Genomic DNA, 27,032 nt, shown 5'->3' with positions numbered 1-27,032 from the left:
CGTGCACGCCGTGGTTCGGTCGATGAAACCGGCTCCGCCATTACCGATGAAGTTTGGATTCCCAACCGGCTTACACGATTCTGAAAATATGTTAAATGAATAATTACAGGTTTACAGTTATTGTACCAGGCAAAATCAACGGCGTGTTTATCGTTTCAACTTTCTTATTACGAAACATAGCTCACTTTTGCTAGAATAAATACGGCATGGAAAGTTATGGCTAAAGTACCGCTTGTACACCACCCCGCCGTGTTTATACCTCTATGTGGTACCGTTATGCCGTACTACGTGATATTACACGTCAGCAAATTGTTGAACCTGTTGACCGAACCGAGCACAAATATTTCAGGCATTCAAGGCATTCGACGATGGTTAATTGAGGTTAGATTCGTATGTATAGACGTGATCGCTGCGTAGTGAGTGACCGTATCCAGTCAATTGCGAGCCAAGAATAAGTACGGGATATACTTGATTTGCCTGAGTGATTGTTTACCCGAATAAAATGGAAAATCTTTTGGAAGAATTAGCTGTAAAACTATTCGAATCCGAAGCTGTGAAGTTTGGCACCTTCATTATGAAAACCGGTCTACAGACACCCGTTTACTTTGACCTAAGAGCCGTTATTTCACGTCCACAATTGATGGTAAGAAACTTAATTAAGCTGCTTGTTTGCCGATGCTCAATTTTTATTCCAAGGTGATGCTCAATTTTTATTCCAAGAGATGCTCAATTTTTATTCAAGGTGATGCTCAATTTTTATTCCAAGAGATGCTTAATTTTTATTCAAGGAGAAACATGACGAATCTAAGCATTGACTAGGGATTACTAAAGACAATCCTGCCCATAATGATAAATTTTAAGATAACAAATAATACCTTAAGGGTGTGTAAAAGTCCTACCCTTACAGATCGAGCCATTGTTGTATTGTCCGCGTTAGACAATATTATTCACGAATAAAGGACTTTCCTATGTTAATTGTTCATGCAATATTTACATCGGTCAAATACTGCTCTCGCGTATCATTTTGCTCCGTATCACTTCTACAAACCAACCGGAAAAATTCCTCGACAAAAAATACTATCACCAAAAAATCTATGCATATAATCTTCAAGGTACAGAAAATAATTTCACATGTAAAGCAGGGTTTTATACTTGCAGAAATCTATTTCGAGTTTGCTATGGACACTCGTAGAGAAAGAGAAACCTATTTCACAGGTATGCGGCGTGCCTTATACGGCCTTGCCAATTGCCACATTGATATCTGTAGAAGAAAATATACCAATGCTCATAAGGAGAAAAGAGAGTAAACCTTATGGAACAAAAAAGTTAATTGAGGGCCAATTCAAATTAGAAGAGAATTGTATGATAATCGAAGACGTTGTGACATCTGGAAGCAGTATACTGGAGACTGCAAAAGATCTAATCAACGAAGGATTGAAGGTCGAAGAAGCTATTGTTATTTTAGACCGACAACAGGGTGGTCGTGAGAATCTGAAAGCAAAGGGCATCGAAATGAAGAGTTTATACACTCTCACGAGTTTAATGCAGCATCTATTAAATGCAGGCAAAGTGACTTCAGACACCTTTGAAGAGGTCAAGACTTACGTGGAACAAAACCAAGTCGAATTAAATAGCAAAGAATAAATAGAAGTAATTGAGAAATTCGAACTGATTCAAATCTAACAATAAATATATAAATTTAAATCGTCATGTTATACAGTCAGAACTTACACGGCATAATATATTTTGAAATAATGAATCACAGTATGTGTATAAAGATATAATTTCAACAATATTTTTTCTTATACATTACAAACAATGTAACACAGTTGTCTACTCACTAAGTTTGTGACTATGGTAGATAATATCTGATTATAAATCTGTACAAACTCAGCAAAGTTAATTCACTGATGCAACAGCATGCGGTTTGAGGGTGAATTTATGCTGGTATCGTTAAAATCAACTTCGCCAAATGTAATGAACGACGGATCAGAGTGACGCTCCTTTCACAATCATTCCTTTCTTGTTTATATATTGATATATTAGACATGATTTACAAAAATATCTGGCCTGGTTCTTATTTAGCAATACCTGTACAATCCTGTATCGTTTGAACATCTAAATCTTAAGATGTAAAAATACCTTTTGACAAAAAAATCACAACAAAGTTGAATCAAGGAACTTCTAAATTAACTGAAGTTTAGGCACCGTAAATACGTATAAAGTGCTACTTAATATAATAGTAATTAAGAATTCCGTTGGACTAATTTAATTAGTTCGTAAATTCGCGTCGCGATCAATTACTAAAGAAGCATGTTCCTTTATTAATCACAATTCAACTTGCACCAGTTTCATTATTTTACACAAATTTATCTCGCACCGAATTCTGAATATAAGGATATAAACGGATACACGAATTTCATTTTACATTGAATTATTATGCGCAGATATCCGAACAAAACTTGAATGTGTTAAATAAATTCACGTAAAATAACATCGTACACAATAAGTTTGTCAACGCAATTAGTTAAATTGGAAAGTATCAATAGGATACGCCCGTTATGATTAACCGCATCTGCGTTTACAGATAAGAGGAAAATTAATCTATAATACTTGGAAAATTCACACAGCTGTCAGTGAAAAAATTATCAGTTATTGTTCGTAATCAGCTTGCGAAAGTACCTCATGCGAATTTCGATTATTCTATACGGAATAAGTATTGCTGTTTCTTGTGTAATAAGAGGTAATAATAATTATTCAATGAAATCTTTGGATATCGGTTAGTATTTGTTGTCGCCATCTGGAATAGAGGGTGAAAAAATGATGCATGTTTAACATGCATTTGTATTAATGACACTGAAACTTGCAGGTAATACAGGTAAAAAGGTTCCAGGGGATGACCAAACGATAAAACTTGTCAGGATTATTCAGGGAACTCTTTCGAATATATTTCTTAATAATTTATCATTTGTTCACTCTCTGAAAGCCTTCCAGACGTATTACCCGCTAGTTCCAGTGTAATTTTGCATTACTAATTGTGTATGGCCGCGTTACGTAATAACTATTTTCATTTTGTAATTACTCGTATAAACTCGTGGGGCTGAAAAGGAAGTACGTAACTAAAAAATAAAAATCACCTAAGCCTTGAAATAACACTTCATGTAAGTATTCAAAAATATAAATCACAATCTACACTTAAATTATTGATTTTTCATAAAACTGTTAGTGGAATGTAACAAATATTCGCACGTGTCGTTGCGTTATTTTAGGATTTTCATTTCGTTTTAATTCAGTATACTATATCGGCACTAGGATGAGGGCATTCACCGGATCCTGTGGAATTTACCGTCGGTTTCAGAATCTCATGAAAAGAGAAGCAAATTTTTATGGTGGCAGCGACAATGCGAATTTAAAATAAATTCCACAGAATCTGAGCAGCATCATTGTGCATATAGAACACAGTGTTTCAATCCCGTGTCTCAGCCTTGGATACGCAGAACCGTTTTGCATAATATACGTATAATACAGCCACTTGTATATTATAAACTTGTAATGAATTTAGGGATAAATCGAAAAATTGGCTGTACGAAACTAACTACAATTAATCGAAAAATATTTCCGATTGAAAATCTGCTGCATTTAAAAATAAGTGGCACTGCATCAGATAAATCTCGGATAACCATACGACTATTTCAATAACCTTTATGCAAAAGCTGCAATATGATGAAATAAAAAGTACTTGATCCCGCTTTCAAGTGCAACAAAAATATTAAATATAAATTCAACTAGCGTTAGATACATCTATATCAATTGTTTCCTCTTTTAATAATGCACGCTTGTCCTCCTTAACAGTATTCTGCTTTTTACCTCCACCCTTGCGCTTTCCCCGATTTATTACTCCATTCTCTTCGTCCATCATTCTTATGATTTGGGTCTGATCGGAACTTTCTATAGGCGCGACAGAAATATCTCTGACAGCACGAAACTTACCACAATTATTCAAGTGCTCGTTCTCAAGACGGAAGAAGTTCCAGATAAATCTTCTACATGGTCGATAAAACGAAATGATCAAACACAACGCACATTATTTTAACTATCTTTCGAAAGTCTGATTCTTGCATCGAGTTAAAGTGGCGAAATTTTATGAACCATAAAAAGTTACCTGAATACTTCCAAAGTAGCGACGATAGAAGTCATCAGCTCGGACTGGACATATCCGTACTGCGTCACTATGTAGGTTGCGACCCATACAAATCTCAATAAAAAGTCTTCTATGATCGCAAAATAATAGAATCCCTGAAATAAGAGATTCCCATATTGAACTTCTGCTGCATACGAAGCGAAATTTAAGATCAAAATGTATGTATACACTTCGAGATACAAATGTATCGAGTATTCTTGCATGGAAAGAAACTTTTTGGGACGGTAACGACAATGGAATTAAAAAATATTCGTTCCGATGATTATTAGCATGAAAATTGACTCACTGTAGAATACACAATTTCCTCTCGTAAGAATCGATTTTCACCAGCATTACTATCCAGGAGTCCCCAATCCATCTTGATATCCCATGTGTACGAATAAATGGAGTTTATCAGGCTACTCACCACCCACAGCCAAAGCCAAGGACTATCCCAGTGATTTGTATATTCGCCTGAACAAAGAAATGAAATTGACTGCGTTGATGAGGTGAAGATGAGGTGAGGTGAAAGAACACACGAAGATCGAAGGTATAATTTTACCTGCATGAAACGTTCGCAGCGTGTTTGTTATAACGACGAGAAATGTTGTAGCATATTTGCCGGCATTGACCAAGTGCGGGAAAGCTTCCTTTGAATCTCGGTATCGGCGAATGCATTGTGCAAAACGGAACCAAGCAGGAAGACAGTTGAGTATTGGTCTGACGATGTAAGACCCAGACAAACACTGCTGCGTATCACCGGCTTCGAACCAATCACCGTTTGTGATGTAGAAGCATATCAAAAAATGAAAATCCAAAAACACAGTCGACAGGCTGTTCAATTGATCGCCCAGCCAGAAATCGGCAAAGTTGACGACCATTAATGGAGCGGAGATGCAACGAAACTGCAATAAAAAAAAAGTGGTTGAACTCTGGAGCGTGATTCGTGCAGAGAAACATGATTTCAATTGCTGATTCGGAAACACCATTTCTATACCGTGCGATAAAAGCCTCACCATTATTTTAAGCAACCAAAAACGTGCCTCGTGTCGAAACATTTTGAAAGGATTCAACAGAAAGGCTACGATGATGACGACGAGTGCGAGGGGATTTGCGTAAGGCGGAACGCTCAAGCTTGAGCTGTATAAAAAACTGAGTAAACTCAGTGTCCAAACGACGCCGAGTACAGCTGCTAACTCCATCAGGTGTTGCTCTGACAAATGATTCCTCGGATCGAGCTCAAATATCAACACGTGATTAACACCGGACGAACGCCAGCCATAGACATTGATTCCCATCAGAAATAGGAATTGAATAACAAGCAGGGGTCCTCGATACAAGGGAAATGCAACCTTGAGACGTGCGCCACCATCATGAAATATTGCTAAAATTCAATTAATAATCTGTATCAGAAGCGAACGGATGGTATCGCGTGTTATAATTTAAAGGTATAAAGAACTGCTCAAATATACTCGAGTAATGATATAGTAAACTGTTCGGGGAAAACTCTTACCTGACAGCACAACTGCGACGAACAAAACAACGAAACTCCCGGAGAACAGTCCAACTTTGAAAGTCGTCCAAGGACTCTGATGTTCACCAAGGGGAGGCACGCGGAGTCGTTTCATAGCCCTTTGTCTGTCACCACCTTCGAGGCCAGAAGTAACCGTCGCCTCTGTCTCTTGAATAAGCCTGTCGATGTCCTTTGACGTGTGAAAGTGTGCAGTTTCCACGAATTCGGTACGCCATTTGGAGCCGGTATCGACGGACAACAGCTAATATATGCAAATTTGAGTAATAAAAAGCTGTTCGACGTTGATAAAGGTAATTTTTAATCTGTGATTTGCGTTGTGAAATCCAATTGAAAATGTATCGATTAACGAATGAATGAATGATTGAAAAGATTTGATCGAAGATCAAACGCTTGTTAACATGTTGCATAATTTTCCATTCAAGAATTGGCGATTTTCAATGTCTGTTTATCAGAATGATCCACATTAAAGTACCTTATCATGTTTTTTAAGTATCTTTCGAAAACCGGTATGGTTTAGATTTTGGTAGTTTTGAAGAAGGATAAGAGAGAGATAAAATTCTGAAAAAGCTAGTTTTAGCTCCCTGAGCTTGCGAGCAGGCAGATGAGCTTTTGTTGTATTTCGAACACGGTTCTTTCCTCCGCCGTGATGCGTTTCGGATGCAATTTTTAGTTCGCTTTGCAATGCTGCATATTTTCTTGTTGCCTCCGCCAGCTTCTCTACACAAAATTTGAATGTCGATTAATTTTTTTAAAAATTTTTTACAGATCAATCGAAAATTACTTGATAAATATCGATTAGTTTTTCATTTCACTGAAAATTTGATCGTCGATTTAATCTCACCAGAGTAAAAAGTGTTGATTTTCTTCAATTCACGATCGCAGAAGGTGAAAAAGACTTCGTCGAAAGAGGCAAAATGGCGTGATATGGTTTCCTGCTCGACGATCTCAACGGACGGAGCCTCTTCTACCGCCGTATACAACATGGCTTTCATTTCCTACAAAATATTGGTAGGAAAACATCAGTAATATGTGACGTTACGAATAAATATAGTAAAAATTATAGAATTTTCATGAATTTTACCTCATAACTAATGTATTGTTTACGCCATTCAGGCGTAATGTGCGCGGAAAGATGCTCCGCGAACTTCATATTTGATTTAGAATAATTTCAAACTCTAGTCAGCCATACACTGAAACAAAACAAACATAAACAAATTAAAATCTGTAGACTTCCGATTACTGTATTTTATAAATGCTATGATTAAGGCAGTACAGATTTACTAATGGTGAGAAAAAAAAAAAAAAAAAAAAACCATTTCGCAATAATAAACGTACATACATACAGAAGCGTGTCAACAGGCGCTTCCTTAGCTATAACGATAACGATGAAGTATACTTACGGAATTCAATGTAGTTGTCAACATTTATCAGGATTATCTATCTCAGTGCATACAACAAAGTGAACACAAGATAGCGGCGAATCAAACCAACAATTAAATTTAAACTGCGAGAGATTAAAACAAGCGTGCATAATTGAATACATAAAAAAAAAAAAAAAAGATAAGGAATTTTGCGCACAGATCTAAACCTGATCAAGATTTACTCGTAAAATGGTACTTAGATTTGATACATAAAATAAAAAATGCTCGCAATATGTTAGTTACGATGTTATTTTGACTACCTGGAATTATGAAGAGGCGACAATATTCATATTCTACAAATACTTGTTACATTATTCACGTCATAATTACAGAGTAGGGTTATTATTATTTTCCAAAGAATATTCAATTCTCAATTGCGGGACTGGAAAGTAACGGGGACTAAATTAACTCGAACCTTTGTTCGCGGATGTTGAACGAGGATGAAGTTAGTAACGTTACTGCAACGATACATGTTTAGGATAAATCGTTACTTCGCACTTTTAGGAATTTCTGAAATTTACTGAACAACATGATAAACAAAACATAGTTTTATTTGAAAAAGTTCTAAAGTTGCGGAATAATGATTTTTTCTCTGATGTTTTGTTATGTTAATGTGGCTAATTTCACGAGGTTAAGATTGATTAAGTAATTCTGTTTCTACCATCTTTATTGTATGGCAAAATATAAAATGAATTTGATCGTGAAATATGAAGGGTGAAACGTGGAACGATATTTTAAAGTGAAATTTCACAGCGATTTCTTGCTTTATTATGAAAATTAGTTATAATCAAACATTAAATCGCTCCGGTATTTAGTTTGTTAAAAGCGTATATAAATAAAGACTGCGGGTCTCTCTTATCATCTTGGTAAACTAAGTTATTAAACAATTAATATTCATTTCAACAAATTTTGGGACAATTTGTTCAGTCCATCTTTTATTTCTTCGATTTCCGCACATATCAGAACATGTGTGAAGTTAATTTTTACATTTATTCATAAAAAAAAAAATGTGTGCAATGATTGATATTTCATTTGAGTTGGCGAAGAACAAAGGTTTCTATAATTATAACAATGCCTTTGTTCCTGTATTTATCAATAACTGTATAGTTTTATCTGCCTACAAAACAACTCAAAGCTGAAAGAAATTGGTGGAGCTCACAAGTCCAAAATAAAAGCCAAGTTTGACTGTAAAATATTTGAGTATTGATTTATTTTTTTAAATATATGTATAAAAACTCCATTATTTTCAAATAAAATTGGCTCTAGGTGGTCGGTGAATAAAAACAGGATCGCTCGATAAAAAAAAGGAAGGTAAATAATGCCGGAGGCATTAATCGCAGTCGCATGAAATGCAGAAGACGATTTAAAATATGTTTTCATAAGGCTGAAGTTAGTAACCTTAATGTAGCGACATACCAGGATAAAAAATCGTCAGTGAGATATTTGAGAATGACTTTCAAGGAGTTGGCTTCTCAGAATAATAATATATTTTGTTTACAATGGTTTATTTACTTCGGAAAATCATTTTTCCTGAACATACGTCGTTTTACAGTAACGGTGCGTTGATGACTTCATCCTTATGTATTTTCAGTGATGGAGCATGCCAGCAAAATGGTAAAAGAAATTGTCGAAGTAAGTTTTTTCATCAAGCCAAAGATTAGCGAAACAAAGGAATATGATAGCAAATGAAATTATGTGAAATCTTAAACCTATTTTTATAACTAAATTTAACGTACTTACAACAACTCGTCGAGGAGAGTTGCGAAGTTGGGCAAGTAACATGAATTAATAAACGCTGCAACAATCCCTAGTTTATTTTATAGAGCACTAAAACGTTATCAACGGATTTATCAACGACCGTGGCTAAGCGTTATGGAAAATTAAATATTTACCCTGATTCGGTTGCCACGTTAAACAGACTCCGGCTGAATTAATAGATCATAAATAGTTCGTTTCGAACAATTTAAAACGTTAAGAATCGAGTGCGATTGATTCATAGTAACATCTCTCGTTAAATAAATATTCGTATAGATTGACAAAGGTGATATTATACATGTATATATCGTATTACACGTACCACATCATCGTTGTGCAAATTTCGATTATCACTGACACATTACACACTCTACGTAAACACTGTAAACATCGGTACTCTACAATATCATTATTACAGTTACTTTCTACTATCGTTTCGTTTCATAGCCGCGACAATTCCCGATGCACCGATGTCAAAGAACATATATATATTATTTTTTTCTTCTTTTTTTCGTACAGTGAAAGGTTCACTCAACCACGGTGCGACAGACTTCACTCAAAAACACGTGACTGCACGGAATCTTGAACAGAGCTTAAGATTTGAATGTCTCTTACAGCGGATCACAATTTGATATATTATTGCATTTGTTTAATCTTATCTGTACCCTAGTTTGACCATTTATTAGATATGAACGGTTATCAATTGTTTCGAAGAAATATGTTAAAATATTAACCTATGAAAGTGAGAGAAGCGGTTACCTAACGCCATCGCGATTGGTTATTATAACTGTCTACTCTGCGAAAACAATGCAATCCTACAGATATGTGCCAATATATGATATATGTAGAAGAGTAAACATGCTGTACGTCATTTTCGTACGTTATTTTCGGCTGCTAGATTCGTTACACCTTTTTGACCTTGCTTATTGCCACGCTATTCCATGCATACGTGGACTAGCAAGACTGTCTACGCAACGCGAATTTATTACACTATTTTTTACTCAACGTCAAAGTAACAGAGATTTCAATGGCGATGTTTAGAAGCGGAGTTCACGCTGTTAGTATTATTTCTAAGTCTATGGAGCCACGCATCGCCAAAGTGTCTACGTTCACTGAACAACTTTAAATACGGATCTTGGAGTAAAAAATTTTTTATCCAATGAGGAGATGGTCGCAGTGGCGCTATTTTCGACTGAACCAATCTACCAGCTTTCAGCGTTCAGCCGTTAAACGGTGAAAATTTTTCATTATAAGCCTTCAACAAGGTATCTGGCCATTCGCGACGGAATCGCGTTGATTTTTTGCGATAAACGTGAGCAGAAAATAGCCGGCGAAAGTGATCAAGGTTAATTAATTTTCGTATTTGTGGTTAAAAAGACGTGAACTTAACTATATGGTGGAATATTCGCGAAGCGTGAATATAGCCAGGGGAGAGCACGGTCCGAAAGGCGAGTTATCCCCCTTGTCAAAAATTAGTAGGTTCCAATTTTTTAATCTTCTGTGATTTTGCTTGAATTTAAAAAGTATTTGTATGCCTCGCTATATTGTAGCCGAACTTAGAATCTAACATGATTAAATTATTTTCACTAAAACAAGCGAAAAAAGATGGCGAATCACCAAGGACAGGAACTCAGAAAAAGGCCTCAGCAGCGCAGTTAAGGATCACGAAAGGTTGCGATTTCTCATTTTTTTTATCACATAACGGGATACGATTGTGAAAAAAATATTTAAAATAATCTTTCCCTTATTTTTATTTCAGATATAAACGAACTCAACCTGCCAAAAACATGCGGTACAGAATTTCCAGATCCAGATGACCTGTTGACTTTTAAACTAATAATCTGCCCTGACGAAGTACGTATTTTACCACTCAGAAATTCTCAGTTGTTTTCATCATCCTGTCGCTACTTGTCGCGTACCAAAATTTTAGTTAGTCAAGTTTCTACTGCAGCAACTTAGTAGCGATTCTTTAAGCTGTGCTAACTTCAGCGCAGATGGCTAATGCCTGTGTCTCCTTCTGTTCTCTGTTCGTCGCTCGATTGACAAATGAGCCAAAGTATTCACCTCGCATTATAATTATTCTTAGGGTTTCTACAAAGGCGGAAGATTTGTGTTCAGTTTTAAGGTCGGTCCAAACTATCCACACGAACCACCTAAAGTAAAATGCGAAACGCAGGTTTATCATCCCAACATTGACCTGGAAGGCAATGTCTGCCTGAATATTCTTAGAGAAGATTGGAAACCTGTATTGACAATAAACTCGATTGTCTACGGGCTTCAGTATCTCTTTCTGGTAAGTATTGAACACTCTGAATTTGCGTCTCTGAACTGAATGTGCTTACTTTTATGTATTTCCAAAACTTATATCTTGACAATATATCGGGCAAATATTTTAGGCTGAAAAGTATCGAACCAAAGAAATTGGATAAGTTAAAATAGTTTCAACCTTGCAACTGAAGTCGATCAAAGTATGTTTTGTTCACACAAAATCTCTCGGATAAAAACTGTTATTAACAGATTTAGTAAAGTCAGATTATTGCACATCTTATGGTACATTTGTTACATATATTATACATGTAAATAAGTTTCCCACAAATCATCTGCCGAAGATTTTTCCTTCAACTTCTCAGTCGACAAGGTTTCAATTCAATTTCAATCGAATCAACTTCGGTTGCACCTTTTGAATCATTATTATATTTTTATTGTCCATTGGAGCTTTTTTTTTTTTAACTAGATTGTACTAATGAATAAATCTTACAATTTTATTCTTATGCCTCTCGTTTGTTTATTTTTTCTTCATTTTCTCTTTACCTAGGAACCGAATCCTGAAGATCCTTTAAACAAAGATGCGGCAGAGGTGTTACAAAATAATCGAAGAGTATTCGAACAGAATGTGGTGAAAGCAATGCGAGGTGGATACGTAGGGTCATTTTATTTTGAACGGTGTCTCAAGTGATACACCGCCTCCTCACCAATGCTGTATACAATCCTGCAAAGACTCAGACTTAGAGGACAAATACCAAGAGATTGGAGAAATGGAGGAGAACACAGTGTTCTAACGGTTACCTGTGTGTCTGCTTTATACATATTTACGTTCTTCACGTCTTGCCAGGCCTCCAAACATTTAATCCATCAAGTATTTTATGCTTTTGGCTAATAAACTTACTTAAATCTTCACAATGTATAGTTCACTAAATAGAAGAAACCAAAAATTTCCTTGACAGGCAGTTTGCGTCGATTAAATAACAGCAACTGCACAAGCTTTAAAAAGTGGGTAGATGCAATAAGGTGGAAGCTGCTGATCTTAGGTTTCGAATTTCTCAATAGCGATCAGAAGGACACCTTGAAAGCAGTGCTGGCTATTTTAGTAGCTGGAATATAAGTTTATAAGTGGTGCGAAACAACCGGTCGATGGTCGCGATGTAACGAAGACTTTGAGTTTTCAAAGAACAGGGACTGTAAAAGTTGAGTAGAATATTTACATAGAAAAAAGGGCGAATGTACGATTTCATTAATTTTCAAAGTGGATGTTCGAAAGGTGGACCTGTCCATCTTCTACATTGTCGATGAAATAAAATGATTAAAAACATCGCACGTTATTTTAACTATCTTTCGAAAGTGTGATTTGTACATCGAGCTAAAGTAGCGCAATTTTATGAACCATAAAAATTTACCTGAATACTTCCAAAGGAGGGACGATAGAAGTAATCAGCTCAGACCGGACATATCTTTATTGCGTCAGTATGTAGTTTGCGACCCATACAAATCTCAATAAAAAGTCTTCTATGATTGCTAGATAATAGAACCCCCGAGTTTATATGGGATGCAAGACAACTGGTCGATGGTAGCGATGTAACAAAGACTTGGAGTTTTCAAAGAGCAAGGAGTGAAAAAGTTGAGTAAAATATTTACTAGAAAAAAAGGGGAATGTACTTTTTTATCAATTTTCAAAGTGAGATGTTCCAAAGGTGGACCTGTTTGTTTATTTCGGAACCCTTTGCTCTCAAATGACAAAATTGGTAGGGCATGATTTATTTTGCGCTTGTGCATATAAACGCACTTTGTACGTTGACGTTGAAAAGTTGGGTGGAACTTGTTTCATGATAACACAACGTGTTGTTGGTGATAGGATTGATTAATTATTATGTCTTGTAAAAAGTAATAAAATCCTATCCACGAACAATGTATAATAAGACGACGACCATTTTACGTTCTTCTCTGTACTGAATCCGATAAATTGACACAATTACAACACATGATTCTACAATATTAATTCGTCAGAAAAAATGCTGAACTTTTTTACTAGCCACTCAATATTAGGTCATTGATGGAGTTTCTAAGGAGGTAATTGCATGAGTGATACAATCGCGTAACGCTCTTCTTTTTCTAAATATCTGCAGAACTGACTAACTGTGATGGGTAAAGCATTGGTAGACTTAAGTATCTAATCGCTGCATATTTGAACATAATATGTCGCTGAACGAGGATTAATTAGGGTGGAATTTACGTTTTTCCACATCTATGTACTCCTTGTAACACTATTCACACCTTTAAAATCTTATAACGATGAATTTATAGCACAGCTTAATTTTATGCGGTAAGTTGGGCATGTGCGCAAAAGCTGCCGTTTATTTTCAATAATCTAGAACAATCCGCAAATCACATGTAAGAGTGAAAATATCTTTGCCAAAGGCAGAATTTGAACCAAGTAATAACATTGCCTCTTTTTTTTTTAAATACAGTGTACGTAATCCTTTGCGTGTCAGCGAAAGCGCTTGTTTGATTATATGGACAGGCATTTTCGGTGAATGGATTGTTTGTATTTTTTTTTTTTTTTTCTATTTAATAAAGTTTAGAGAGGACTATTGACGTACCATAAGTGCGCCTTGATACGAAACGTATTATAACACACAACGTTAACAATGTAACTATTGTATTAATAATAAATCCGATTAAATTATGTTTGGAAGTAATTATCTGATTTGTTTCAATACCTTTTTCAAACTTGACATAGCGCAATTCGTCTTACACAGTTCTATGATTCTCCGTTCGTACACACAGAAATTGTTTGTTTCATACGTCGTTAAATGGTGGAAGAGAATTTTTGAGTTGAGATATAAAATTAATACCTTTAAAAACTAATCTGTCTTTATTAATGCTGACAAATTTCTGTAAAATGGATTCTTCAAATCACTTACATTGTTCGATTTAATCAAGAAGTAAGGCAATTTTTTCTAATCGTAATACCGACTTGCGCTTGTCTAGAAATTTCATGAAGATTTAACTATTAGGACACGGTGTGAAAAGAAAATTCTGCCAAGTGCGGAGCCACTTTCAAAAAAGTGAATGTACGTTGTGGTCTCGTGTGGTTTGTGGTTAAAGGCAAGTAAAAAATAGTCTGAAACATATGATATAGAAGTAACGTAGCTGGAATTTCAAACAAGCGGAATACAAAGGATGACGAAAAAATTAAGAGGGGTTTACTATGCTTAATGAACTTTATTGCGTGTGACCCATTTTGAAGACTGCCAGTTACGTTCTTTTATTTTCCACCTTTACGCACAGATTGGGCTTCCGTTCTTATTTCCTAAATTTATTCAATTTCGACTCGAGGAAATAAAAATATTACATTTGACTGTGTGCAGAGCTCCGAATGAAAGATTATACCCTATAATCTGAGATATTACATACAATTATGTTTTTCCTTTTCACTTTGTTTCTAATATAAATTCAAATATTTTTATCTACGACAGCGAGGTCTTATTTTTTATTCATTTATTTATTTATTTCGCTCAATTTATTATGCTTTTTATATTTGGCATATATATGTATTTACTTTGGAAATTTTACACGATTAAATTCACGCTATTACCGTGATACTATATACAAGAAAATCGATGTTTGAAACTCGTTTAACATATCCTCATTTTATCCCCCGTGCGCGATTACAATTGGCAAATATACAATGCGGAGATCTTTCGTGAGTTCAAAAATTTCAATAAAAAAATACCATTTCAAAGGATTTGGATAAATAAATGACAAGTATAACTTTACCAGCTGCATTTAAATTTTAATAGCGAAGTTTTCAAGAACTTATACCAAATATTAAAGCACCAACATAGCTTCTATTTTACCTCCGACCATATCTTATGCACAAACGTCAAGAAGTTATAATTTTATATATATATAGAGCATATGTTTCACTTAGATTGTTTGGCTTACTGTCTCTATGATTACTGTTGTTATTATTATTATTATTATTATTATTATCATTATCATCATCGTTATATAATTTAAATATTATATAAAAACTACAAAACGGCAAAGGGTCCATTATTATAAATAAAGATTTCTAGATAATAGAAGGAAAAAAAAGGAACAATTTCATTTTCATTATTATTATTATATTTTAGTATAGTACCTATGAAACTTATAAACTAGAGAAGTGTCCTGGCCTCAGTCCGACCTACAGCAATGCTTTACTGTATTCTTTAATTTAGGTCCCATCTTCTTCGTCATTTAAAGGCACTTTTTTGAAAACTCACTACCCGAAAAATCTGTCCATAAACAAACAGATTCCCAAATCGTTATTCCAAATTTGACCAACTCAAACCTGAAAAAATCGTGTACATGAAAGAAAATACGTTACTAGAAAGGTTGAAGAAAAATTTAAAAAAAAAAACAAACAAACAATATTATGTTGTGAAATTTCAGTCAGGTTGTAATTGGGACTAATATTTCAGCAAACTTTATTTAACAATGTATTTCGAAGCGTAAAGTAGCGAATCGTTCCTCAAAACTATCGGTAATATCGTATTCTTAAAGTTTGGCGAATAATGAAAATATAATTGTTTATTCAGCATGTCCGTAATTTTCAATAACTAACAACATCGATTGACACAACATATTCGGCAGCGGTGAATCGAGACTTTAAAAAACAATTTCAGATTTGTAATTACAACAGTAACATTACGTCAAAGCGCTATGTTAAATATAATATTAATCTTAACGGTCGTAGTTGGTCAATTTTGGAAATAAATGTGATGAGTCTAATTCTGTATACTTGACTAAACGACTGGCGAAAAGAAAGAGATTAAAAAAACAAAAAGTAAAAAAAAAAAAAAAATAACCAAACGATACAAATTGAATAAAGAAAAAAAATAAAAAAATTATCTTACTTCTTCACAAACACGATATTAAGTATATATATACAAAAATCTGTAACGGCAATTAATTGACCTGCATCTTTCAGGTATTCGTCATTATTAGGAGCGCTCGCACAATGCATCGATCCACTTCGCTAACCACAGCACAGAACACCCCTTTTTTTTTGTACGCCATTATCGTTTTGGGCTCTGATATATTATTATAATAATTTTAACCCCCGTTCATCCACCCCCCCCTTGCCCCTGACCCTCCCCTTCTTCTCATCGTCCTCTTCCTCTTCCTCCCTATACCTTTGAGGGTAAACTGTGTAACATAGTAATTGAATTGAAGTAGATATTATTATTCTGGTTATTTCAAAATTATATACGTAATTTTGTGCCGTGGTGGACAAAAAGTTGTATAATAACGGCTGGGCGTTAAGACGTTAAGAAAAATAGTATGAAGATAACTTTAAATGGTTATACATACATATATGTATATAGATAGGATCGCATGCCGTCTCAATTATTGAAAATTGATTATCTATAAATACATTTAAATAGAGAATTCAGAGAAAATATAAGACAGAAAATGAAAAAAAAAAAAAATAAAAAAAATTGATTATATCGGTAAAAATATTTTTTTTTTTTGGTGTGTATAGTAAAAATTAGCCTTTGACATATTTATATCAACAATTTAACAATTTTTTTTCTTCTTTTTTTCTTCAACAAACATTTGTATAAAGTAAATTTGTTTTCTAATGGGACATTAAACTCATTTCCAGCTGGCACCGAGATACTATATTATTGTTATTGTTATTATTATTATTATTATTATTATTAATATTATTATTAAAGAGGTACAGGTTGCAATATTGCCTCTATACAGCGCAATTTGGGGATGCACGGACTTTCCTTATATTCCTATCTCTTCAACTTTTTTTTTTTTTTAGTCATAAATACGTAATTATATCTCAGCCATTTCATATTCAGTTCACTAAATGTGGTATTATAATTATCATCATTGTGTGTCGGTATTTCGTACTTTTTTTCCATCAACTGAACCGCTATTCTTTATTCATTGGCACTATTGATTTGATTTTTACCAAAGATCGGATATGATATTAGGTTTTCTTTAAATATTTCTTTAAGAAAAAAAAAAAAAAGTTTATATTTCTCCTGGGTATTTCGAATGTTGTGACTAATAGAGAAAAACAAAAACCATTCGACATTTTTATTTTTTCACTCAAAGTATAGCCTAGTCTTTAAGTTGTGAAAAGATAGCCCAGTTGATATGGAAAGCAAATCCTATTATATCATCATAGCCTTTGTACAACTCTTTAAGCAGGAAAAAATTAGCCCTTGTAATAAATAAAATAAATTCATCTGTTCGTAAGTTTGTCAGCAGTTAATTTCTAGTGTCGCAATTGATACAGATAATTGTTTGCGTCACAAATGGATAACAGTGGCGAAAATTTTAATATTTATAGGCGTATGTTATTGGCAACACGACGTAGCAAGAACAGCGCACAAAACGAAAGATATTTTTCCAAATACATTTAGTACGAGCATTGGACATGATTGCCTTGTTACAAAGTACATTTAGTTTATACATAAAAATAGTAAATAGGAAATGCATAATGTCTTCGAAGTGGTCAAGTTACAGTCTCGTACTGTAAGTGTCCAATTTCATTATTTTATACATTATTTATTCATTTATTTATTTTTTTTTTCTGTTTTGAAATTTACTTATCGTTCTAGAATAAAATCGTTAGAATATCTTATCGGCTTAAAGGGGTTCCACCAAAATTAAACGAAGTTGGTACAGTCTGCTGGTGGAAGGCGTATCCTGCAACGAGCAAAGAACGTTTTTATACCATTCGCCAAGTTAGCAAATTAAAAAAATTCTGTGCAATAAACTTACCACCACTTTGTTCAATTCTTTTACTTTCCAGGGCTGCTTTACGTTGATCGGCAAGAAGAATTATTTCTTGCAATGCTTTCTGTTGTTCAGATGTCAAGTGACTCGTAAGAGCTTTGTACCAAGGTTGGTCTGAAGCTTCGATGTCTGCAAGCAAATGGTATTCGAATATTCCTTTACTTTTGTTTTTCATTTTTTCCAAAAGCGATTCGTATTCAGAATAGAGTGCGATTAGAATCTGTCATAAATATATGCGCGGCATAAAAATGTTCACCTACAAACGAACACAAAAGGCTTTTTATCGCTTTTTTTAAAACAATACTTACCTCCAAGTCCAGCAATCAACTCTCTCAACGTAAGGTTATTTGCGTGATACAGTTTGATTTTTTTTTTTTTTTCACAACAAGGAAGGTGAATTTCATTTTACGGATATATTTTAGGTGATCAACCCATAATCGTTTCAATATGCGACCGAAAAATTGTGGTATTGTCTAGGAATTTTGTTTACGAATGCTCACGTCTAAGAGTAATAAGATTCTCCCTGTAACAAGTAATTATACTGACTTTGCATGATTTCCTTGAAGAAAACATATTCATCTTGATTGGTCTCGTCGGAGTCTAATGGAGTCGTATAGCTCTCCAGAGCAGTTTCCTCATTTGCTTCATACTCAGAATCGTCATCATCGTCATCGTCGGATCTATGATCTCCGTGACCATCTCGTATCGTGCTGGTCATATTGAATCCATGCTGGCCCGACGCCTTACTTACTTTCTCTTGCAAATTCTCAAGATACTGTTGACCACTGTCGTCAATTTCATCTTCGTCCGATGACAATACTTCTGGAAAACATAAATTTTACAGTCACTTGGTTTGTTGATTTTTTTGTAAACCTTGAACCGCGCAGTGAGATTTTCCTTCTCATTATCGTAACACTCGTAGATGATCGGGGTTTTTTACCTTCTTCTAAATCACTTTCTTCCTCGTCATTATCGTCGTCGTCACATTCAGCAGCCTTTGCCGCATAGGCTCGTTTGAGTCCGTCGAACAAAAGAATTAGCGAAGGAATAATTTGTTGAGCGCATTCGTTGACTGCAGCCGGTCTTGCGGGCCCCATACTAATCAAAGTGCACATTCCCAAAACGCAAAGTTTTCGATCGTGCAGACTGAAATACAGAGATTAATAAAAACTGAATATTCCTCTCCCGATTTTGCAAGTGAGAGGCCAAAGAAATACAGTCAGACGGTGTGTGGACGATTCTACATACCCCAGAAAACAATCCGTATCGTGTATCCATTGCTTAATGAAATGTGATGCTATTGGTTGTGTAGATTGTCCAATAGTGCTTTGAAGTCTGTCCATAACTTCGATGCACAGAGCCGGATTGTAATAAAGCGCGGCAATAACTACCTGAAGGCACATTGTGCGCAGCTCTGATGTCTTCACTTCTCTCGTCAAACGTTCCAAAACCAATTGTATCAATGATGGTATACACTGTGAAATAAGGTGTGTCAAATGATGCTGCGTAAGCTAATGAAAACATGAAAACTGCATACTTCTACAGACAGATGTCTTAGAGAAATTATAGAATGGGAGAATCAATTTTTTATCGATGAGACGTCGACTGATGACAAGATTTTTTTTAAAAGTGTAAATGGGAAAACGCACCTGATCGATGTGACCTTTGCATTGCAAAATAATAACTTCCAACAGCTTAGCAGCATGGCATTCAGGATCCTCGCCAGCGTCGCCAGTTAAAATCTATAAAAAAGTAATATCACAACTTCTGTATAATTTACATGCTACTTGACATCGTTGGTCATGTTACAAGTCCAAGCGGGACAGACACAAACTTTGTTATGCCGATTGCTGTGAAACTTAGCAGTGTTATTCACAGGATTCAACTTCGTTAAGACTTTTTGCAAAGCCAACAAAGTGGCTGTGGAAAATTTTACAACAATAGGAATCACGTAGTTGTCGTCCGTTCACCTTTTACGATATTAAATACATACAGCTTTACACATGTTGAACATGGCTAATATGTGGTTTTCATTTGAAAGAAAGGCTGGTGTGTCTACGGTGATGTAATTATGAAGTGTCGGCATCATGTCTGTGAAGTAATCAAAACCGTCCTTTTGGAACAGCTGATAGATGAGTTCGAGGACTTTCCACATATCCTCCGAAATAGTTTTTCCGGTCAAGTCATAAACCAATGACAAGGCTTCTTCGTAAAACTCTGTGAACGACAATCGAAATTCATAAGTGATTCAAACATTTACATCCAAATTACCGTCAGATAACAAGTGTTGTTTATATGACGCAGAGGGAGTTTATAAAAGAACTCTCTTTCAAATTCACTAAATATCGTCTTTTAGATTACCCACCCATAACACTCTGTCCGAAAATATGAGCCACTACTTGTAGTACAGTCGGTTGTAACTGAACCATTATAGTCGGTTGGTCCTCCATAACGGTGAGCAGTGTTTCAATCGTATTTAGAAGACCCATTGCTGTTATAGCCTTTTCATCACTGCCCTCATCAGTCTCCAGTACTTGACTGAAAGTCGTAGCCTAGAAGAAAATCAATCCAAGCAACATTAACACAGCTGAACCGATTTTCAAGCAGACGAAATTTGATTCACTCACCAAATGCTGACAGATTTCAACGGCGATAGGCATTAGTTGTTCCGTATATGTGTAAACTATCTTTTGCATCACACTGGTCAGGTCGTCGTTTTCAGTTTCCCTAATAATTGTTAGAAGTTCTAACGTAATTTGCTTTATCAACGGTTCGATGTACTTCTGCGCTTTATCCTGTGCAGAAAGCAGCATCTGCAGAGCGATTGCAGCCTCAACTTTGACCGGCAAGTCACGATCATGCAGAAGCGCATTTGTCGTCAATCTAATAGCTTCTACCAGAATTGCTTCCTGTTTGAACTTGATCTCAGAGAAGTGATGAAGGAACCAACAGGCCTGCAAACAAAAATTTCACTATCAGCGTTGAAACAATGAAAAATATTCAGCCAGTTGTCTGTAAAGCTTGGCGAGGTTCGATTTTTAATCCATCGAAATCCATGTGAACAAAGTATGAAATACACAGTCTAATTCATATTTGATAAAATAATCATACCCTTGCTCTCATGTGACCGTGCGGACTCGCAAATTCTGGGAACACATACTGCATCAATAATTTGTCCATTTCTTCTTTGAATATTTTCTTCTTCAACAACACTTCCGCCAAAGTTCCAGCCTGAAATTTAACGTTCATAAATAATTTTCCATGTAATCTGACAATCTGAATATGAAGTTTTATTACTAAGCTATTTATCGCAGCTCTTTATTTTCCGTACCATATGAAGGGCTCCATCTTTTTGTCTAGGCTCAGCGATGGGACTGGTTAAAACTTCCATAATAAATTGCATGGTTTTCGGTAACATATTTTTCCGCTTTTTACACGCGGAGTGTAACAACGTTTGCGCAGCAGTTACAGGTGAAACAAAATCCTCAAAAATGTCTGCGAATAAAAAAGGATCAAATGAGAACCGACGAGCAATTTTTTTTTTTTTAATCTGAAAACAACAGATTTACTCACCGAATTTAACTCGAATGTATTCGTGAGGATCAGTCTTCCAGAGTTCTTCGTCTGCCGGAGAATGTGACAAAATTGGAAACAGCACGTCACGAATAATCTCAAACATGTGCGGCTTCAAGAATTTCCACGAATATGCATGGCTCACTCTGCATGATCGGTGAATATGTCGACCAATTGTAACAATAAACAAAAAAAAAAAACCACAAATGTTGAGGTGAATAATGGTTTTATAGCAAAAAGGGAGCGTAAAGTGTTTGGTATCAAAGAGTGTCAACTGACCCCTGATTTATGTAGTTTATCGACTGCTGCAAGACTCTGGGACAAACCCAAATCTTTCTTCGATACTGATCCAAGATTTTCAGCAGAACTTCCAAAATACCTGCACTGAAGGTCTGCAAATACCATTCGGAAAATTCTTTATATTCTACGGTTACATTTCCTGGGCTGCCATATCTGTCGAACAGAGAAAAAGAACACGCCATTAACGGTATGTTTCACAAGGTTTATCTGGTTACTTAAATTACAACGCACCTTTCGAACATCCTGTGAAGTATGTGCAGTGCCCATTTTTTACATTTCCACCACGGCAACTCTGCACGTTCGTCATCAAATAATTCTAGATGCTTGTCTTCTAGGGGAACGGGTCTATCGGCGACCTGACGGACAACGTCCATCCATTGTGAGAATACTTCTTTCGAAATAAGATCCAGTGGAAGTGAATACTGTAAGGACAGGTAATATATCCGGTGAATTCAGGATTAAAGAAAAACACCCTGATTCTCTTGCAAAAAGTGGTAATAATATCGCATCGATTAGCAAATAGCATAACTGAAATATGTAATCACCTGTGTGAGTGCAAAATATATTTTGAGTATTTGTTTCTGCAAAAGAACCGATTGTTCCGAGGGATCGGGTAATAGTCGTAATATCAGTTGGTAAACCATAGGAAATAAAAGGTTCATTGCTTCGTTAAGGGGACCCCTTTCTTCTGCCTTTTTATATCTGTAAAGAATAAGAACTCGTTTAATCGGCGTGCGTTGTTTGAGTAATATGTAACATAATGTATCAAAGTATTCGTTACAAAGATAAATTCTGAGTCATGTTAATGGTCAGATAAAGAACGAAAATACACGAATAAAGTCAACCGTACAATAAATTGGAGTAACTCACTCGAAATTCTTTACGAGCTGGTAAAGTGCAAGAAGTACTCCGGGCCAACACGAGGCATCTGGATTTTGAAGATATATCGTAATCTTGTCAACGATTTGTGTCCATCGTCCGGGAAAGTCATGTTTCACTATATTGCTTATGCAGACAGCTAATTGAATTCTGTATTAAAAGAGATGATACTTTGTGTGATGAATTGATGACGATGAGAGAGAAAAGGGCTTAGTTAAAAGGTGCAATGCGATAAATGATTCAACTAGCCTTATCAGCTCTGGCGCGTGCACCACAGCGTCTACTACGGCATCTCGAATCATTGCACGATCTTGTTCGTGTATACTGAATGGCACGGGAGCTCCAACTTCAACCTCACGTTCAGCCCAATTTGTTGTAATTAAATTTTTCAAATATATAACACCTATAAAACCAAATGGTTTTTCAAAACTTAAAAGTTCTTAAAGTTCGAGTGTAGTTCGGGTTTACGGAGCTTATAAAATTTAAGATTCAAAATTCACTGAAGCTTTCAAGAACCAACATAAACAGTGACTAAAAGTATTATATAGTCGGATTAAAAGTTCCTTGAGATTAATAAAATAAATACACAGTAACATGGATATATGGTGGTTTAGGAACACGGTTTGGTCGTTGGCCTCTTACAATTTGCTCTGTAAAGAAATTTGAACGAAATAATGTAAAATAGAAAAAGGAAGGCACAAAATGTGTGCACAATTGGACTATTTTTCCACCTTGTCTATATTTAATCACCTAAAAGCGCTCACATTTCACGTACGGATGTGATGTTGTTTGTAATGAAATCCATTTCCACGGATACGTCAAGCAGATATGCCAAATAACAAGATATTTGCATCATAAATAAGTATGTAAATAATTCTACATGTACATTACAAGGTTTGACATGTTTTCAATATATCCAGCTATGTTGTAAATTGAAGAGATAAACGGTTTTTGTGGTATTTTCAGAACTGTTATTCCAGTCAAACTAAAATTATGTAGCAAAGTATGAATCCGATGTTAGTAAGTTGGGACGTATTTTCTCCAGACACTTGCGGCATGTCTCTAAACTCAATTTCAGCAACGACCAGTAAAATTTTGAAGTAAACAAGAAATGCTTTTGTAATCAATGTAAACATGTTCTTGCTGAATTAGGCACACTTAAGTAGAATTTTATTTTTTGTTTTCTAAATATGTCATGATCATGTGTAGTTCAACTAATGGTGAATCAATGAATATGGTTCAAGGTTTACGATTTGAACTTTACAGCTTCAAGTATGGCGCTCAATTCTCAAATATGACTGTTTTACATTACAGTAAGAAACTGAATAACAGTTTACAGAAATCAATGTTCAACTTCAGAGCTTGTAAATATTTGAATCAATGCCAGTGACGAAACGGAGTTACAAAAGAATTAGCTAAAATTAAATTCATGATCTGTTCTTGGCCAAAACTATATTCTTATTGGAATTTCTTCGACATAGTTGAAAAAATATCATCCAGCTTTGCGCAGACAGATTCAGAAATTAAATCCCTTCAGTTCCCAAGTATTCTACTATTGAATTGTATTTTGTTATTCTTTCGTGGTACGTGATAAGTCATTGGAGAATGATTACGTATAAAAACTCGAAAATGACTGACCGAAAAAAGTACATTTTCCCTATGTTTGAGCATGATTTTTTAACTTTCTTTTCAACTTTGCCATACCCAAAAGAATCCCTGAACGTTATCACTTTCTCAATTTTGTTGCCATATTGGGCAAGCAGTACATTTTTTCAAAAAAGTGAATATTGCGATTCAGAAAAACTTATTATTGAAACTGGGGATTTGTCATTACGCTTACCAGCCTGTCTGACTGGCATGTCGACTTCGGTAGACATGACGACTTGAAGAAGGCTCGGAGCGAACCCAATGATTTTATGGATCTGAAATTAGAATAGTTGCGTTGAAAAATACGGACTGTGTAAAAAGTATGGAATTACCAATGCGTGGAATGAAAACGATCATCGTTCTAATTTTCTCGCGTTTTTTCAATCGGGAAAAAATCATTTACTTCCTCTGCAAAGCAGAAATGGATCGGGCATCGAGAAGTTTGCAGACAAAGCGAAACATGTGCTCGTAAGTAACAGAGAGGGTATTATTATCGTTAGATTTCGCGCATGCCAATTCGGTGCCAGACGTGACATGGCATTAAGGGATAAAAAAGTGAATTTGAGCCAATTTTCGAAGATCCGGCGTATGATAGTTTCCTAGGTTTGGAAGGGAAAGGGCAGAAGGTGGTTGCGGTGGCGATAGGAGCTCGGATAAAAGCCGCGAGGCAGGCACTCAAGGAGCAAAGCCACATGTCCGCGCGGCTGTCTAGTCTACCGGGATTTTGTACCACGAGCATATTTCATACCTGGGCGAGCTGTTCTTCGGCCTGTTTCTGCTGGGCCGGGTCTATGGTGGCGCGCAGCAATTCTGTCAATTTTCTCGGATCCATTATGCCGAACGGATTTCAAGCTGCGGTTACTACAAAATTTATCTTCAATAACACACGTGAATTTTCCTGTTAAATGCCTGGCGAATGTGACCCGGCGCATTCACCTCACTGCTCCCCTGGTCACGTGATACATCAACAATATGGCCGCGAACTGTGGCGCTCTCTGTGAACCCTCTACTCGTTTCGAGAAAGAAACGAAACCTCGTCGATATTCGAAATTCGAATCTGCCGTATTATTCCAGAAGATTCTAGGCAGTCGACAGCCTCTCCGCCTTCGAGGTGGAACTTAATCTCTTGTTTTGTGACGAATACTCCGCGGTACAATATTCGGATTTCGAATATGGGCTAATCTTTGACTGGCGCTTTAACTCGGATACTGGACAAACGGTCATAACAACACCAGACTCGTTATTGGTTGATCGACTTGGCTTTTGTCCAACGGTTTCTTGCCGCCCTTCACCTTGCCTTAATTCGTTTATTTATAAGCGTGGATATCGTTCCATCCGCACGTTTTGGTGTCATTGTGACGTCATTGTCGGAGTACCGAATTTTTATAGCCTCGAAAGCTTGATCGAGAGATAAAACTGTTTCATAATACTCCTCGTAAAGATTACTTTGATGCTTCCGACTATTTTACGTCAATAAATTATTGCAAAAACAATATTCATCTACCTGAATGTTGTATATCTTTCTCTGAGAATATTTCAAAATTTAATTTTTCCGCTAGATGGCGGTTATCGTTGGTTGGATTCCCGTTATTATGTTATTGTTGAGTTAGGCAGCGGAAAAAAATTTTCGTTCAATATCACTGATAGTTGAAAAACGATTTGATGTTTCTTGTATGAAAATCTTAAAATTATCTTTATAAGTCAAGGTGCACGTTCCTTCCTATAAAAGATCTGATGATATGATATACAGACGTTCGATATTAAAACGTCATGACTGTACATACTTCAAAATTCAAAATCTGCAGGAAGCAAATGATTTACAGCGGCATATGATTCAATATGCCTAATGTATGAAATGCTGCGGAAGGACACAAATTTTTCAAAAAATGATTGCATTACAATAGTATTTGATTCTAGAACTGTCTACTTCTCTATGAGAAAACAATTATTGCATTATTTTGCAAATTACAATAAACGTCACGTGTGTTCTATCTGTATATAATATGCATTATTGAATGTTACCCTTATTTCTATACCTGCAGCTATGCGATTCCCTTTAGCAGAAAAAATATCCGTAATGCAAAACTCCTACTGTCTGATTTTTAATTTATCACCCAATGTTAATTTTTCGACGCGGAGACTGCTGTGCGTATTTTATTTGATAATACTGACATTTTCCTAGTCATGGAAAATAGAACGGTGAAAAATTATATGAAGCTACAATATATATGATTATATGAGTCAGAAATGGTATATATTAAAATGTATAAATGATCTAGTCTCATAAACGTATTCATGAGTGATCATATCTGAATAAAAATTGCATTTGTCAAAGTTTCAAACTTGTACAAAAAATTTGGAAAGAGTTGAGAATATTTAGTTATATCTTCTAATACGCAAGTAGTACAACAAATGAAGCATACCTATAGATAAACGCACCGATTCAATTGACCAGATTTCAGAGGAAATGGATTTCAAATATGAATATAAGGCATGCGTATATGTGTGTGTCTACACGCACACAACATTGTTATTGGTACGCGTACCTTATCTATCGGAGATGTATTTTTGTTCATATCAGTAACTAGCCAATATCTATCTACCTATCTCATACATACAAGCATGTGTATGATTATCTATCAACCAGGCTGTGTTTGTC

At 35.5% G+C, this 27,032-nt stretch overlaps 4 protein-coding genes and 1 long non-coding RNA gene across 5 annotated transcripts; 3 read left to right on the top strand and 2 right to left on the bottom strand.

Annotated features, from left to right (window-relative positions):
- The first annotated feature begins 134 nt into the window (after positions 1–134).
- On the top strand, positions 135–2,064 carry LOC124186907 (uridine 5'-monophosphate synthase-like). The gene is made up of 2 exons (XM_046579023.1): positions 135–643; positions 1,159–2,064. The coding sequence occupies exons 1-2, from the start codon at positions 503–505 to the stop codon at positions 1,642–1,644; spliced, it is 627 nt and encodes a 208-aa protein (XP_046434979.1). The 5' UTR covers positions 135–502; the 3' UTR covers positions 1,645–2,064.
- Positions 1,760–6,904, bottom strand: LOC124186904 (xenotropic and polytropic retrovirus receptor 1 homolog). The gene is made up of 9 exons (XM_046579018.1): positions 6,796–6,904; positions 6,556–6,709; positions 6,187–6,431; positions 5,694–5,955; positions 5,197–5,564; positions 4,743–5,085; positions 4,488–4,654; positions 4,163–4,296; positions 1,760–4,043 (listed from the first exon to the last, which is right to left on the bottom strand). Exons 1-9 carry the CDS (start codon positions 6,862–6,864, stop codon positions 3,782–3,784), a joined length of 2,004 nt encoding a protein of 667 aa, XP_046434974.1. The 5' UTR covers positions 6,865–6,904; the 3' UTR covers positions 1,760–3,781.
- Positions 5,901–7,249, top strand: LOC124186909. Its single transcript, XR_006871741.1, has 2 exons — positions 5,901–6,004; positions 6,480–7,249. It is a non-coding gene; the product is annotated as an uncharacterized LOC124186909 (long non-coding RNA).
- Positions 7,250–10,318: 3,069 nt separating this feature from the next.
- On the top strand, positions 10,319–12,067 carry LOC124186908 (NEDD8-conjugating enzyme Ubc12). The gene is made up of 4 exons (XM_046579024.1): positions 10,319–10,561; positions 10,650–10,744; positions 10,977–11,183; positions 11,706–12,067. Exons 1-4 carry the CDS (start codon positions 10,459–10,461, stop codon positions 11,844–11,846), a joined length of 546 nt encoding a protein of 181 aa, XP_046434980.1. The 5' UTR covers positions 10,319–10,458; the 3' UTR covers positions 11,847–12,067.
- A 4,839-nt stretch (positions 12,068–16,906) lies between these two features.
- Positions 16,907–25,600, bottom strand: LOC124186903 (importin-7). Its single transcript, XM_046579017.1, has 19 exons — positions 25,122–25,600; positions 24,567–24,648; positions 22,976–23,129; positions 22,718–22,876; positions 22,393–22,549; positions 22,079–22,269; positions 21,827–22,000; positions 21,548–21,693; positions 21,306–21,469; positions 21,086–21,205; positions 20,602–20,928; positions 20,340–20,526; positions 19,968–20,191; positions 19,624–19,716; positions 19,223–19,449; positions 18,915–19,120; positions 18,521–18,796; positions 17,960–18,103; positions 16,907–17,884 (listed from the first exon to the last, which is right to left on the bottom strand). Exons 1-19 carry the CDS (start codon positions 25,203–25,205, stop codon positions 17,817–17,819), a joined length of 3,183 nt encoding a protein of 1,060 aa, XP_046434973.1. The 5' UTR covers positions 25,206–25,600; the 3' UTR covers positions 16,907–17,816.
- Positions 25,601–27,032: the final 1,432 nt, after the last annotated feature.

This window comes from Neodiprion fabricii, chromosome 7 (assembly GCF_021155785.1).
Source record: "Neodiprion fabricii isolate iyNeoFabr1 chromosome 7, iyNeoFabr1.1, whole genome shotgun sequence".
Taxonomy (NCBI): domain Eukaryota; kingdom Metazoa; phylum Arthropoda; class Insecta; order Hymenoptera; family Diprionidae; genus Neodiprion; species Neodiprion fabricii.
The sequence above is the reverse complement of the archived record's forward strand: the minus strand, read 5'-3'. Positions and strand labels throughout refer to the sequence as shown.